Here is a 14,735-nt window from a genome sequence, read left to right on the forward strand (position 1 = left end):
ATGTCACCCATTTCACTCCCTTCCTCCTCCTATTTCACCAGCAACTCCTGTCTCCAAGGCTTGGTCTAAAGTCCTGTTTGCTATTTGTTTTACAGCCCTCAGAAACACCCTGTTAAAGTCAGCTTGAGAATAGCAGATAAGGAGCAGAACATAATCACAATGCACTGCCCTTGTTAAAGCTGTTCAGTTGCTGCCCCATCTTCACATTCACGGAGGCCTACACTTCACTCACTGCAAACCACCCATCCAGGAGAAAGTAATTTCTCTGTGAGCAGCTCAGAAATTGGCTAAGGCAGGAATGATCAGTGCCTCACGTGGGACAAAGCTGCCTAGGCCAGTCTGCCTCTGGTCTGGAGTGAATCCACTGCCCTCTCAGCATTTCTGAAAACATTTTCCCCACCAAAAAAGACAAATTCAAGGAATCTGCATCGGAAGTGATAAGGAAAATGGAGAGGAAACCTAACCAGGGTTAGTCCCTATGGTACTTTCCAACAAACTTTCTGAGCCTGCCCTTAAAGGGGTCTTGGGCTAGAGAAGTTTTATAGGCAACACTCACTGTCTTTACTTCCTTATCTCCCACTCATTCCTCACTGGCTTCTGCTGAAAGTATTATCACTGAGGATCCCAATGACCTCCATGACACTAAACCCAACAGACAAAATTAGTTCTCCAACTTGGTCTTTCTGCTCTAGACTTTGCTGATGCCTTCCTTCAGTGTTTTACATGATTCAAGAATTGTGTTAGTACCGGGTATGCAGAGCTGCTGAATAAAGCAGTTGTGGTCATGGAGCTAGCTATTAGAGGCTAATCTCCTCCTTTCCTTTTTGATTCTTCTGCACTGGCCTCTATGACACTACATTCCTGGATTTCTTTCTCTGCCTTTGGCTACTCTGCAGACTCCAATGCAGGCTCTTCTTCTCATTCCATAAGGATGATCCTCTCAAGGTTCTATTTTGGGCCTGCAGCTATTCTTGGCTGTGTTGCAGAGGCTTTTCCACATTTTTGATTATCTCCTTTGTCCTAATGACCCTGAAATACATCCTTAGGCCTGATCTTTTTCCTCAAGCCTAATTTGTATATCCAGTAGATTTCCAGACATTGGAAATGGATTACTCATACTGAACTGCATACATACAAACTTGAACTTATCTTTCCCCCATAAAACCTACAACTCTAGCTGTATTTTTTTTAAGTAATTTATTTTATTTTTGTTCTTGTTGAGAATATGCACAGCAGAACATACACGAATTCAACAATTTCTTCACGTACCATTCAGTGACACTGATTACATTCTCTGAGTTGTGCAACCATTCTCACCCTCCTTTTCTGAGTTGTTCTCCCCCACCAACATAAACTCACTGCCCCTTAAGTTTTCTATCTAATCTTTGGAGTAGCTGTTGTCAATTTGATCCCATAGAGATAGATCTTAAAAACGCATAATGCTCAAGGCAGACATTCTTTACAAACCAAACCTGTTGCCGTCCAGTCAATTCCAACTCACAGCAACCCTATGTTAAGCTCAATTATTGTTCAGTTTTAAGAAGACTTTAAAAAATTTAGGGGACATTTTTGGTTTACGGTTTAAAAATTATCTCAGGGCAATAGTTCTGGTCTAGCTGTATTTTTATGGCACCTGGTAGTCACTTTCCACTCAGTTTTCTAAGCTAGAAACCTGGGATTCATTCTAGGCTGTTTACTCTTCCTCCAACCAATATTACCTTCTAAACATTTTTCAAACTGATCTCTCTCTCTTTAACCCCACCACTACTGCCCAAGTTCAGTCCTTATCATTCCTCCCCTGAATACTGCAATAGCCTTCTAACTAGTCTCTGGATCTCCAGGCTTGACCTCTATAATCCATCCTCATTCATGCCAGCATGGTCTTCCTAAAATGCAAATCTGTAACTCCCTTATTTAAAATCCAACAATAATATATTGTATTATTCCATTCGTATGAAATGCCCAGAGTAAGCAAATCCATAGAAACTGCAAATAGATTAGTGGTTGACAGGAACTTTAGGAAGGGGGAGATAGGGAGTGACTGCTAATGGATACAATGCCACAATGGTTAAGCGCTCTTCTGCTAACCAAAAGGTCAGTGGTTCAAACTCACCAGCCTGCTCCAAGGTAGAAAAACGTGGCCTTGGAAACCCTATGGGGCAGTTCTACTCTGTCCTATAGGGTCACTATGAGTCACAACTGACTCGACAGCAACAGATTTGGTTTTGGAATGATTATACAACTCTGTGAATCTACTAAAAACTGCTGAATTGTATACCATATGTGAATTATATATCAATACAGCTGTTATTGCTTTAAAAAGCTGACAATGGCTCTTCATTTCCTATCTGTAAAATCCAGGGTAGATGGTATGACATAATCAGACTCCTCTCAATCTTATCTCCCACCACTCCAACCTCAAAATCGGCAGGCAATACATCTGTGCCTTTGCTTTTGCCATTCCCCTACTCTGAAATACTAACCCTCCTCATATACTTACTAAGTAGAATTTAATTTTCAAGATTCAGTTCAGGCATCGTCTCTTCCAAGAAGCCTCTCTGCACCCTCAGGTTGAGTTAAGCATCCTTTCTCAAAGTATTCGATGCATTCTGCTCTCTCTAATCTTAGCATCTGCCATATTATGATGAAAGTGTCTGTTTCTAATCCCTTCCCCTGACTAGACTGAAAACTCTAGGAAAGCAGTGATCTTTAGACAAAGGTGGCCCTAGAGAATACTTCCCAGCCCCTAGGGTAAGTGAAATATTGCCTACATCGATCTGTATGGAATTTAAAACATTTTTTCACAAACATAATCCCATTGGTTCTTCACAATATATTGTCAGATGTACAGATCTGAGATTTTTACATTTCAGATAAGAAAAGTGAGGCTTACAACTATAAGTGGTTAAGACCCAGGTCTCTTGATTCTACAGGGCTCTCCCCAGTAGCCTCCCCAGAGGGAGGAGGCTGAAAGTTTCCTGCTGGAGGCAGCAAGGCCATGGCAGGAGCAGTGTAGTCTTAGGAAGGCAGCTGGGGCCAGGGCCCATTGAGTAGGCAGCACTGTTTGTGCAGACAGTACAATTAAAAAAAGAAAAAAACAGACCAAACCAGTTGTCATCAAGTCAGTTCTGACTCATGATGACTCCATGTGTTGCAGAGTAGAACTGCACTCCATAGGGTTTTCAATAAGACCTCTTTACTTGGGACCCTAATCTTACCTCCAATGCTGGGTTAATCTCAGGGCATCTAGTGTAATGCTTGCATTTCTTATCCAAGCTGTAATGTACATGGCCCTGGTACAGACTATATGGCTACAGAGCACAAAATGTGGAGCTCAGAATATTGTGGGGTTCTGAAAGAACTGGAACTGATTTCAGGCTGTCTGGGATGCAAAGCCCATTACATAGAGGATGAAGAATTCTGAATGTGGTAGCCTTGCCTAGATAAAGCAGTAGACATGAGAAGCTCAGTTAGACTTCTCTAAGGGGAGAGGTGCCCTCTTTAGGTCCAAAAAGCAGCCAAGGCACTGCTGCTGCCTGGCTCCCACTCCTCTTTGTCCTTACCCCTATTATAATACATCTCACTGCTGCACAGCACCTTACATGACTGCCTCTTCAAGGGCAGAGAATGGTCCAATTTACCTCTGTATCTCTCTTTTTTTGTTTTGGTTTTTATCTCTAATCTAGCACAAGCACACAGAAAGAGCTCAGTGGAACTTTTTTCAATGAAGTTTGGTTGGATGACTGAAGCAACTGGGTTTCTCTCAAAAGCATGTGTCAGAATGTATACACTAATCATACATTTGACTCTCTGTAGTAGAACTGAGCTCTCAATGAAGGGAAACCAAAGAGGTGGCCATGGATACATTTCCTGGAGACCTACAAAAATCCTTCAGAACTGGACCAGATTAGGCACCTGACAGCAATTCCTGAGGTGTCCTGCAACAGTTGCACAGTCAGTACTGGCACTGAATAAAACCATCTGAGCTTCTCAGCTCAGTCCTTTCGTTAGTGTTAGCTCTAAGCTAAAGCTGTTTCTGCAACAACAGCAACAAAAATGGTTTTCTTTTTTTTGCATTTGGCTGTTATGTCGTCTTTTTTTGTTGTGCTTTAGATGAAAGTTTACAGAGCAAATTAGTTTCTCATTAAATAATTAATACACAAATTGTTTTGTGACATTGGTTGCCAACCCCATGATGTGTCAACACTCTCCCCTTCTTGACCTCGGGTTCCCCATTTCCATTCGTCCACTTTTCCTGTCCCTTCCTGCCTTCTCATTTTTGTTTTTGGGCCGGTGTGCCCATTTAGTCTTGTATACATGGTTGAACTATGTGTGTTATTGTTTGTTTTATAGGCTTGTCTAATCTTTGGCTGAAGGGTGAACTTCAGGAGTGACTTCAGTACTGAGTTAAAAAGGTATCCGGGGGCCATATTCTCCGGTGTCTCCAGTCTCTGTCAGACTAGTGAGTCAGGTCGTTTTTTTTTTTCTGAGTTTGAATTTTGTTCTACATTTTTCTCCAGCTCTGTCTGGGACCCCCTATTGTGATCCCTGTCAGAGCAGTTGGTGGTGGTAGCTGGGCACCATCTAGTTGTGTTGGACTCGGTCTAGTGGAGGCTGTGGTAATTGTGGTCTATTAGTCCTTTGGACTACTCTTTCCCTTGTGTCATTGATTTTGTTCATTCTCCTTTGCTCCAGATGGGGTAGGATCAGTAGATGCATCTTAGATGGCTGCCCACAAGCTTTTAAGGCCCCCAGATGCTACTCACCAGTCAGATGCAGAACATTTTCTTTATGAGCTATGCTATGCCAGCTGAGCTAGATGTCCCCCGAGACCATGGTCCCCAGCCCTCAGCCCACTAACTCAGTCCCTCCGGGAGTTTGGCTGTGTTTATGAAGTTTCTGTGACTTTGCCTTGGTCAAGATGTGCTGACTTCCCCAGTATTGTGCACTATCTTACCCTTCACCAAGTTTACCACTTATCTACGGTCACTCAACGGCAGTGGTGGGCTATGGTCTAGTTAGTGTTTTCCCTCCCCACTCCTCCCTTCGCTTGTAACCATCAAAGACTGTTTCTTTGTGTGTAAACCTTTTCATGAATTTTTATAATAGTGGTCTCATACAATATTTGTCCTTTTCTCATTGACTTATTTCACTCAGCATAATGCCTTCCAGATTCATCCACGTTGTGAGATGTTTCACAGATTCATGTTCTTTATTGTTGTGTAGTATTCCATTGTGTGTACGTACTATAGTTTGTTTATCCATTCATCTGTTGATGGGCACTTAGGTTGTTTCCATCTTTTTGCTATTGTGAATAATGTTGCAGTGAACATGGGTGTGCATATATCTGTTCCAGTGATGGTTCTTATTTCTCTAGGATATATTCCTAGGAGTGTGACTGCTGGATTGTATGGTAATTCTATTTCTAGCTTTTTAAGGAAGCGCTATATCTTTTTCCAAAATGGTTTCATTGTTTTGCATTCTCACCAGCAGTGCGTAAGAGTTCCAAATCTCCCCGCAGCCTCTCCAACATGTGTTACCTTCTGTTTTTTTGTTTAGTGCCAGTAATGTCAGGGTGAGATGGTATCTCATTGTAGTTCTGATTTGCATTTCTCTAATGGCTAGTGGGAAACTCTGGTGGCGTAGTGGATAAGTGCTACCGCTGCTAACCAAAGGGTCCGCAGTTTGAATCCGCAGTTAGAGTTTCCAGGTGCTCCTTGGAAACTCTATGGGGCAGTTCTACTCTGCTCTATAGAGTCGCTATGAGTCAGAATCGACTCGAGAGCACTGGGTTTGGGTTTTGGAATGGATAGTGATTGTGAGCAAAAAGGAAAAGGTTTTCAATGTGCCATCACTTCCTCTCTCCCCCACCCCCAACAAACTCACTGATAAATCCAAATGGGATCAAGAAAAAAAGGATCAATTCTACGCCTCGAGAAAGGTTAAGAGGTTTTTTTCACAGCATAGAGAGACCAGAGACTGAATTGCCTTCCTAAATGTCCCAGGGACTGCTACAGTCCAAGTCTCTTAAAAGATTATGTGGCTTGCTGTGATGTGTCCCATCCCTTGCTCTGCATCCCACCACACGATGCCATACTTTATTATAGCTCTTGTGTAATGACCTGTCTCTCCAACTAGACTAACCTTTTGGTTAGTAGCCAAGATCCTAACTACTGTGCCACCAGGGCTCCAGTTACTCCTAAAGCTACTGATAAAAGCCTGTGTGTAGTTATTGCTACTTCTTGATAGAACTCATGAATTGGATATTTTTAAAGTCACATTACCAGTCACTTCTTTTGGAGTAAATTGTCAGCATCACCACTGCACCAATTCATATCAGGTTGTTTCTTAGAAGTAATTCCAAAATTAGACTGAACTGCTATGTCTGACAGACTTTTCATACTTGGAGCAGTACTGCAGTAACCGCTGGGATACCAACCTTACAAAGGTAATACTATTTTCAGGAGGCACGCTGGTAGGAAACTAGGAATCCTCTTTGTCTTAACCACAGGCTCAGAATCATCTGGGAAAAATGCATCTGCTTCTCTCTGTTCTGGTTTACCCACCTGGAACACATTCCCACTACTTTAAATCCCTTCTGTCAGCTCTGTCTGATCACTCTTGTGAGGCCAAGGACAGAATCTATTTTACACACTGGGAACACAGAAGCCCTAAAAGCACTGAAGTCATTTGGAGAGGTGGGGAGCAACCGGGCCTGGGACCCAAAATCTCAGCTCTTGAGCAGATGTTTTAGCCCCTGTGCTGTCAAGCCCATGCCCTGAAACAGCCGGGAAGCCCCTACTCTGACAGCATCCATGCTAGGTGCTAGGAATACAAAGGCAAATAAGAGGTACACTTGAGAAATTCATATGCTGGTGGGAGATACAGACACAACAGAACAATCCAATAATATGCAGTGTACACTACTACACTGTAAATAAACCTGTTACTACCCTTAAAGAAATCAAACTCAACCCTCCACAGGTGACAATGAAGAGATCTGGAAACCTCAAAGCCCTACTTTGTCCCTGTGGCCTTATTTTTCCCTTGAGGCATCTCATTTTTATGGCCACTGCCACCACCACACAGGTCTCCTGAGTGGGGCTGCTCTGGCCTAGGTGTAGACATACAACCCTCCTCCGAGCCCCTGCAATATAGTTAAAATGAGGCTGGAACATTCATATGCACTTAGTCAAAAGCTCAGAGATGATAAAACACCAATCAACACAGTATCTCAAACTGAATAATCTGGCTTATGGAACTCAACTGTTTGTCTTCAACTTAAGGTCTCCTACAGTGTCCTTCTCTGCCCGCCTCCAGGTTGCAAAAGTCATTGGTTCTCACCACCTGGAAGAATCCTCAATACCTCCTTTAAGTCCAGACCCAGGAAAGCCCAGAGACACAAGGAATTCTTTCTCCTAAGTTCCTAGTTTCTTGTCTCAGGCCAGCTGACACTGGGAATAACCACTTCAGGGAAACCAAAGGATAGCAGTCTTACCCTACAGGTCTAAAAAGGTTAGTCATTTTTACAATACAACACAACAAGCCTAGACAAAACCATACTTGGGCACTAGCACAATGGGACAAAGTATTCTGGGGGCATAGAAGGGAATATGATGAATTCCTAGGGAGCGGTGGGGAGACCTATCTTCTCCAGAAAGCTTAGCTATCCCAGCCTATAGTGTTTGTTCCCTGCTCTGAAAACACATAGTCTGTGCTATGTGGCCGAACACTCAATTATAAAATGCTATGGACTGTACTTTAGCTATTTCCCAAAAACAAGATTTTAAGCATGTCAAGGTCAGAAACACTCCTTTTTAAATATTCCTTCTTCCATGGTACCAGGCCTAGGACTAGACACTCATGAAGATGTGAAGGAAATAATCTATGTGACTGATGGATGACTTGTCATGAACTACTTCCATCTTGGAAGAAACGATTCTCTTTGAGTAGGACACAAAGCTTTGATTTTGGCTGGATGCCAAAAGTGAAAATAAGTGATCAACTTTGCTGTTGTTGTTGTTAGCTGCCATCAAGTTGGTTCCAACTCATAGCGACTCCATATGACAGAGCAGAACTGCCCCATAGAGTTTTCTTGGCTGTACTCTTTTTTTTTTTTGTACTTTAGATGAAGGTTTACAGAACAAACCAGTTTCTCATCAAACCGTTAGTACACACATTGTCCTAAGACATTGGTTAACAACCCCACGACATGTCAACACTCTCCCTTCTCAACCCTGGGTTCCCTGTTACTAGCTTTCCTGTCCCTCCCCCACCCCTTCCAGTCCCTGCCCCAGGGCTGGTGCACCCCTTTAGTCTTGTTCTATTCCATGGGTCTGTTCAATCTTTGGCTGAAGGGTGAACCTCAAGAGTGACTTCATTACTGAGCTGAAAGGGTGTCAGGGGCCATACTCTCAGGGCTTCTCCTGTCTCTGTCAAGCCAGCAAGTCTGGTCCTTCTTTTTGAGTTAGAATTTTGTTCTACATTTCTCTCCAGCTCTGTCCGGGACCCTTACTGTGATCCCTATCAGAGCAGTCAGTGGTGGTAGCCGGGCACCATCTCGTTGTACTGGACTCAGTCTGGCGGAGGCCATGGTAGATATGGTCCATTAGTCCTTTGGACTAATCTTTCCCTTGTGTCTTTAGTTTTCTTCATTCTTCCTTACTCCCAAAGTGGTGAGACCAGTGGAGTATTCTAGATGGCTGCTTTTGCCTGTGCTCTTTACGGAAGCAGATTGCCAGGACTTTCTCCTGCGGAGGTGCTGGGTGGGTTTGAACTGCCAGCTTTTTGGTTAGCAACCAATTGCTTCTGTGCAGTAGTTTATAAACAGGGACAGTACTGCTATTTAAAATACCAGAACCACTGCAGTGTAAGGCAGCCAGGAACTTGCTGCTCTAGGTCTTGTTGGCTCTGAGAGTACAGCCTGCTTTTGTTTTCATTGAAACCTTCTTACAACAGGCTCCCGCCCACTTGTCCATGACAGAAGGGGTGTGTAGGAATATATGTGTGCATGTATATATATGTATATTTGTTAAGGATGGAGAATGAAACAACAGCAATTCTTGGGCAGACACAATACTCCTATATCCCTCCCTAGAAGAATTTAGATTCAGCTCCTGGGTAGATCTGTTAGATGGCCTTATCGTTCCCCCACCAACCATCAAACAGTACTATTCATATAAACCTTGTCACAGTGATGTCCTGGGCCACTTGGCCCTGAGGTGCCTGGCTTGTAGCATGGTCAACTTCCTCTCAAAACAACTCTTTTCTAACCTAGTCACACAGCAATTTGGAAAGCAAGAGAATACTACAGAGACCAGCTGATCCCAAAGCAGAACAGGCAGGATGGCAGAAACTCAATCACACAGACAGAAAATGGGCCAGTACATCATGGCCCTCAAAACCTGCACTCAAGCAATTAAAAATCACTAAAACTTCTGCTCTTAGCTAAGTGCTACTTCCTGGGGACCGTGGAGACAGCACTAAGAGATAGGCCCTCACACCACCTTGACTGTTGTCACTCCTACAAGCAAGAATCTCTTAACCCTCCTTATGTCATCTGCTCCTACAACACACATTCAGGAGACTGAAGTTAAACATGAATGCTCTCAAGATGTATGTGTTGCCTGGCTCAACACTGAAGGCACCTGCTGTGAGGTGAGACAGGCTAAGGACCAGCTATACAGAGTAAAGAGTTGTATCCTCTGTGATTAAATGTTAAATCTCTAAGAGATCTCCATCATTTCTAAGCTCTTTAATATTGGTCTCTTAACACAGCTTTCTTAGTAAGGGAGAAGGACAGTGTCCTTCCAAGAGCTATGTAAGTAAAGCCTTCTTACCTTAGATGTGAGGTCCCGATGGAAAATGCCTTTGAAGTGAAGGTAGCTGAGGCCCACTGCTATGTCATAGGCCAGTTTTACTCTCACAGTCCAAGGCAAATGCAGGTTACTGTCTAGTAACTGTTCCAGGTTTCCAGAGTTGATATACTGCAAAACAGAAGGAAAATTCAGCTACTATTTGTCAAAAATGTTTAGCCTGGTGGTGAAACCACTAGATAGTAAACACCTGGAAGACAGAGACTGCTTATTTATTTATTTATTTGTTTAAGTTACTGAGGGCTTATTCTGAATCCAGGCACTGTGGTAGGTGCTGCACACAAAAGATACCTCTATTAGAGAGACACAATATCATGTCGTAAATGCTAAAATATAGGCATATACAGGTATGACAGCACCATGCAGCCCAGAGTATAAAGTCTGGGCAGTCAGAGAAAGCTGCACAGAGGAAATAATGAGTCTGTAAGGATGACCTGGGGTAGCGGAAAAGACAATACACATATGGGAGGGAACAGCATATGCAAAGTTATAGGTTAAATTCACGGTGCATTCAGGAAACTAATGTATTACGATCAGAGTACAGTATATAGGAAGGGCAAGAAGTGAGTCTGATATGCTTTGCTAAGATACACGGACTTTATCCAATTTATAGGGAACAAAAGAAGCATTTAAAGTGGGGGCAAGGGGCAACATGATTGTATTTGCTTTTAAAAGAAAAAATTATTTTAGCAATGGTATGGTGGATGGATTAGAAGGAGAATATGGAGAAGGGGAGATACGAGATCACTGCGATAATGCTGGTGAGAGAAGGGCACCTGAGTCAAGGTACGAGTGGAGGCATTGGAACAGGGGAAGATTCAAGATATATTCAGAAGGCAGAGTCAATAAAAGTTGATGACTGCCCGATGGTGGGATGAGGACAATGAAAAGCTCTAGATGGTTCCTGCATATCCAGAATATAAGGGCAGGAGCAAGTTTTATGAAGCAGCAGCAATGTTAAAAGATAGTGAGTTTAACTGAACATGTTGAGTTTAAGGTGCTTGTGGGATAACACATGTGGAGATGTCCTACAGATAGGTAGTTTAAAGCTTAGGAACAGCTGGCCCAAGATAGGAACCATTCCCAAAGCCAACTCTTCAGACAGGGACTAGGCTGGACTATAAGACAGAAAATGATACTGGTGAGGAGTGAGCTTCTTGGCTCAAGTAGACACATGAGACTACGTGGGCAGCTCCTGTCTGGAGCGGGGAAAGGAAGGCAGAGGGGGACAGAAGCTGGCTAAATGGACACAGGGAATACAGGGTGGAGAGGAGGAGTGTGCTATCTCATTGAGGGGAGAGCAACTAGAAGTATATAGCAAGGTGTATTTAAATTTTTGTATGAGAGACTGACCTGATTTGTAAACTTTCACTTAAAGAATAAAAATTCGTAAAAAGCTTTGGAACAAAGTCTGAGTTAGAGACTAACATCTAGGGGTCAACAACACTCAGATGAAAATAGTCACCGATGCCAAGGAACATATGAAAATGTCCAGGAGTTAACAGGTAATGTGAGGAATTAACAGAATCCCAAGGAACAGGAACATTTAAAGGGGCAGACAGAGGAAGAACAACCAAGCAAGAATGTCATCATGGAAGCCAAAAGAGAACATTTTGGAAAGGAAATGATCAACGATATCGAATGCTGCAGGTCAAATAAAATGAGCTTGAAAAGTGTCCACTAAATTTGCAATTAGGAGATCACTGGCAACCTTGGCAAGCAGAGTTTCAGTAAAGTGGTGAGATAAGACTGAAATGAAGTGAGGAGTGAGTAGGAGACAGGGCTATGGTGAAATTATGTGATGATGTACTCTTTCAAGAAATTTGGCTGTTCTTCTTCTTTCCTATATACCCGTAAAGAGTTGCTGCTTTTTTTTTTTTTTTGTAAGATCAAATAGCATATTTAGGTATAGATGAGAATAATAATAATAGCAGTTAATATTTACAGAGTGCTAACTTACTGCTGGAGCCCTGGTGGTGTAGTGGTTAAGAGCTATAGCTGCTAACCAAAAGACTGGCAGTTTGAATCTACCAGCTACTCTTTGGAAACCCTATGGGGCAGTTCTACTCTGTCCCATAGAGTCGCTATGAGTTGGAATTAACTCGACCGCAACAGGTTTTGTTCTGTTTTTTTTTTTTTTTACTTAGTGTCAGGCAGTGATTCTAAGAACTTTACATATATTATCTCATTTAATCTGCAGAATAACCCTAGGAGGTAAGTATGCTATTATTCTCATCTTACAGATGAAGAAACCAAAGCATTTAGAGGTTAACTTGCTCAAGGTTATCCAATTATTAAGTGGCAGAGCAAGAGTTCAAACCCAAGCAGTCTAGTTCAAAAGTCCATAGTCTTTCCCACTATATTACACTGGAGATCACAGCATCTGAGCCAAAGAGCCTCGTGCAGAGTAGGAGCTCAAAAATTTTTGCCAATTAGACAAAATAATTCTATTATGAAAACATTCTGCACCCCACTTTGAAATGTGGTGTCTGGGGTCTTAAATGCTAACAAGCGGCCATCTAAGATGCATCAATTGGTCTCAACCCACCTGGAGCAAAGGAGAATGAAGAACACCAAGGTCACACGATAACTAAGAGCCCAAGAAACAGAAAGGGCCACATGAACCAGAGACCTACATCATCCTGAGACCAGAAGAACTAGTTGGTGCCCGGCCACAATCGATGACTGCCCTGACAGGGAGCACAACAGAGAACCCCTGAGGGAGCAGGAGATCAGTGGGATGCAGACCCCAAATTCTCATAAAAAGACCAGACTTAATGGTCTGACTGAGACTAGAGGAATCCCGGCAGTCACGGTTCCCAAACCTTCTGTTAGCACAGGACAGGAACCATTCCCGAAGACAACTCATCAGACATCAAAGGGACTAGACAGTGGGTAGGAGAGAGATGCTGATGAAGAGTGAGCTAATTATATCAGGTGGACACTTGAGATTGTGTTGGCATCTCCTGTCTGGAGGGGGGATGGGAGGATAGAGTGAGTTGGAAGCTGGCAAAATTGTCACGAAAGGAGAGACTGGAAGGGCTGACTCATTAGGGGGAGAGCAAGTGGGAGTACGGAGTAAGGTGTATTATAAACTTATATGTGACAGTCTGACTTGATTTGTAAACATTCACTTGAAGCTCAATAAAAGTTAACAAAAAAAATTTTTTTTGCCAATTAGGTTAATGAATTTACTCAAGCCTTACATAATGGATTATTCTCCCTCCACCTTCCAAGAGAGAAAAGAAAAAGGGAACAAATTCCTCTAAAACACACACACACACACATACATCCATATATTTTTTTTATACACATACATATATACTTAGGTTACTATTAGTACATATACTTATTATATACACACAATTAATACTTATTTTTGGGCTATATTAAATTTACAAAGAACCAGGAAGCCTATGGGATAGAAGGCAAGAGATCTGAACTCCAGTTCAATTTTGCCACTTAATAGTCATGTAACTTTGGACAATTCAATTAAGGAGGCTTAAGTTTTCTCAACTATAAAGTAGGTATAATTATTCCTGATCCACCTAACTCACAATGTTATTATGAGAATCTAATAAAAATATATGAAAGTACTTAGAAAAAAAGTTACGTTCCATATAATCTAAGATTTTCTGATGTGGTTAATTAATATAAGCACCGAAAGGAACCAGTTGGGGGCAGCACCATGCAGCACTTCAGATCGTTGGATAAGGCGGCTCCAGTTTGGCAAGGCTAACAGAATGGCTAAAAATACACTTAACTTCTCAAAAGAGAAACCTGTTGATCTGCTTCACCTTGCTTGATAATCCATCACTGGAAAAATTAAAATGAGGCATAATTACAGCATTAGTACAGCATTCTTCTCTTCACTCTAAGTGAATCTGCCTAAGGTTCACATGGAAACCTTGGTAGTATAGTGGTTAAGTAAGAGCTATGACTGCTAACCAAAAGGTCGGCTGTTCAAATCCACCAGGTGCTCCTTGGAAACCCTATGGGGCAGTTCTACTCTGTCCTACAGGGTCACTATGAGTTGGAATCGACTTGGCAGCAATGGGGTTTTTTTGTTGTTGTTGTTTTAAGGTTCACATTTGAAAAGAAACTAAGCTTGCAACTTCCAAGCCACTTGTGGACAAAGAAGGTGATACCTAATCATGGAGGCAAATTTCTTTAGCTCTGAGAATCCAATGGTATGAAGAAGTAGGGTTCACTTAATTGGCATGATGACAAGTGTTACTTGGAAGGCCTGTCTTTGGGAGCTGCTTGGGTTTCCAGGGTGACAGGCAGAAGAGACTATGACAAAAAGACTGTACGTGCACTCTCTGTGGGTCAGGCTAGGCCAGGACTCTTGGTTCTGATTTAGACAAGCATATATTTACTCGGTACAGCGATGCCTCTGAGGCCTTGAGAAATCCACAGAACAAGCCAGAGGTTGAGGAGCAGAGGAGAAAAGGTGAGTCAAGGTGAAAAATCTCACTGGCTAGTTTTTTTAGTAACTAGCTCTGGCTTTTCCAGGAAAGATAGAAAAAGCATAAAACAGAAGCAGAGGAGGAAACAAAATGGAGTTTATTTTTGCAACCCGTTTCTCTTGCCTGCCTTTGGTGAATACATTACTGGGGGTGATAAGTCTTTGGGCCCTTAGAAACCACAACTTCTCAGTGTCTCAAGACTTTTGCATGTATGGGGAAAGGAAGTTTGAGATCTGCCAACAAGGAAGGTTTCTAACTTGCCACACATTCTATGTGCCCCTTAGCTGGAATATTCACTTCCCCATAATAACTCCAGATGCAGACTCAGCTGGTGTGCCTTCTGAACAAATCCCTCTGCAGAAGCAGAGACAAGAACAACTGCACTAGTGCA

The 14,735-nt window shown here is 42.5% G+C and overlaps 1 protein-coding gene across 6 annotated transcripts in view; it reads right to left on the minus strand.

Annotated features, from left to right (window-relative positions):
* The window catches only part of TESK2 (testis associated actin remodelling kinase 2), a 160,568-nt gene that overhangs the window by 4,978 nt on the left and 140,855 nt on the right, over positions 1–14,735 (minus strand). For all 6 annotated transcript variants that reach the window (XM_003415566.4, XM_064281887.1, XM_064281886.1 and 3 more), the window contains exon 5: positions 9,840–9,986. In XM_003415566.4, the coding sequence (XP_003415614.1) occupies positions 9,840–9,986 (147 nt within the window). The remainder of the gene's footprint in view (positions 1–9,839; positions 9,987–14,735) is intronic.

This window comes from Loxodonta africana, chromosome 3 (genome assembly GCF_030014295.1).
Source record: "Loxodonta africana isolate mLoxAfr1 chromosome 3, mLoxAfr1.hap2, whole genome shotgun sequence".
Taxonomy (NCBI): domain Eukaryota; kingdom Metazoa; phylum Chordata; class Mammalia; order Proboscidea; family Elephantidae; genus Loxodonta; species Loxodonta africana.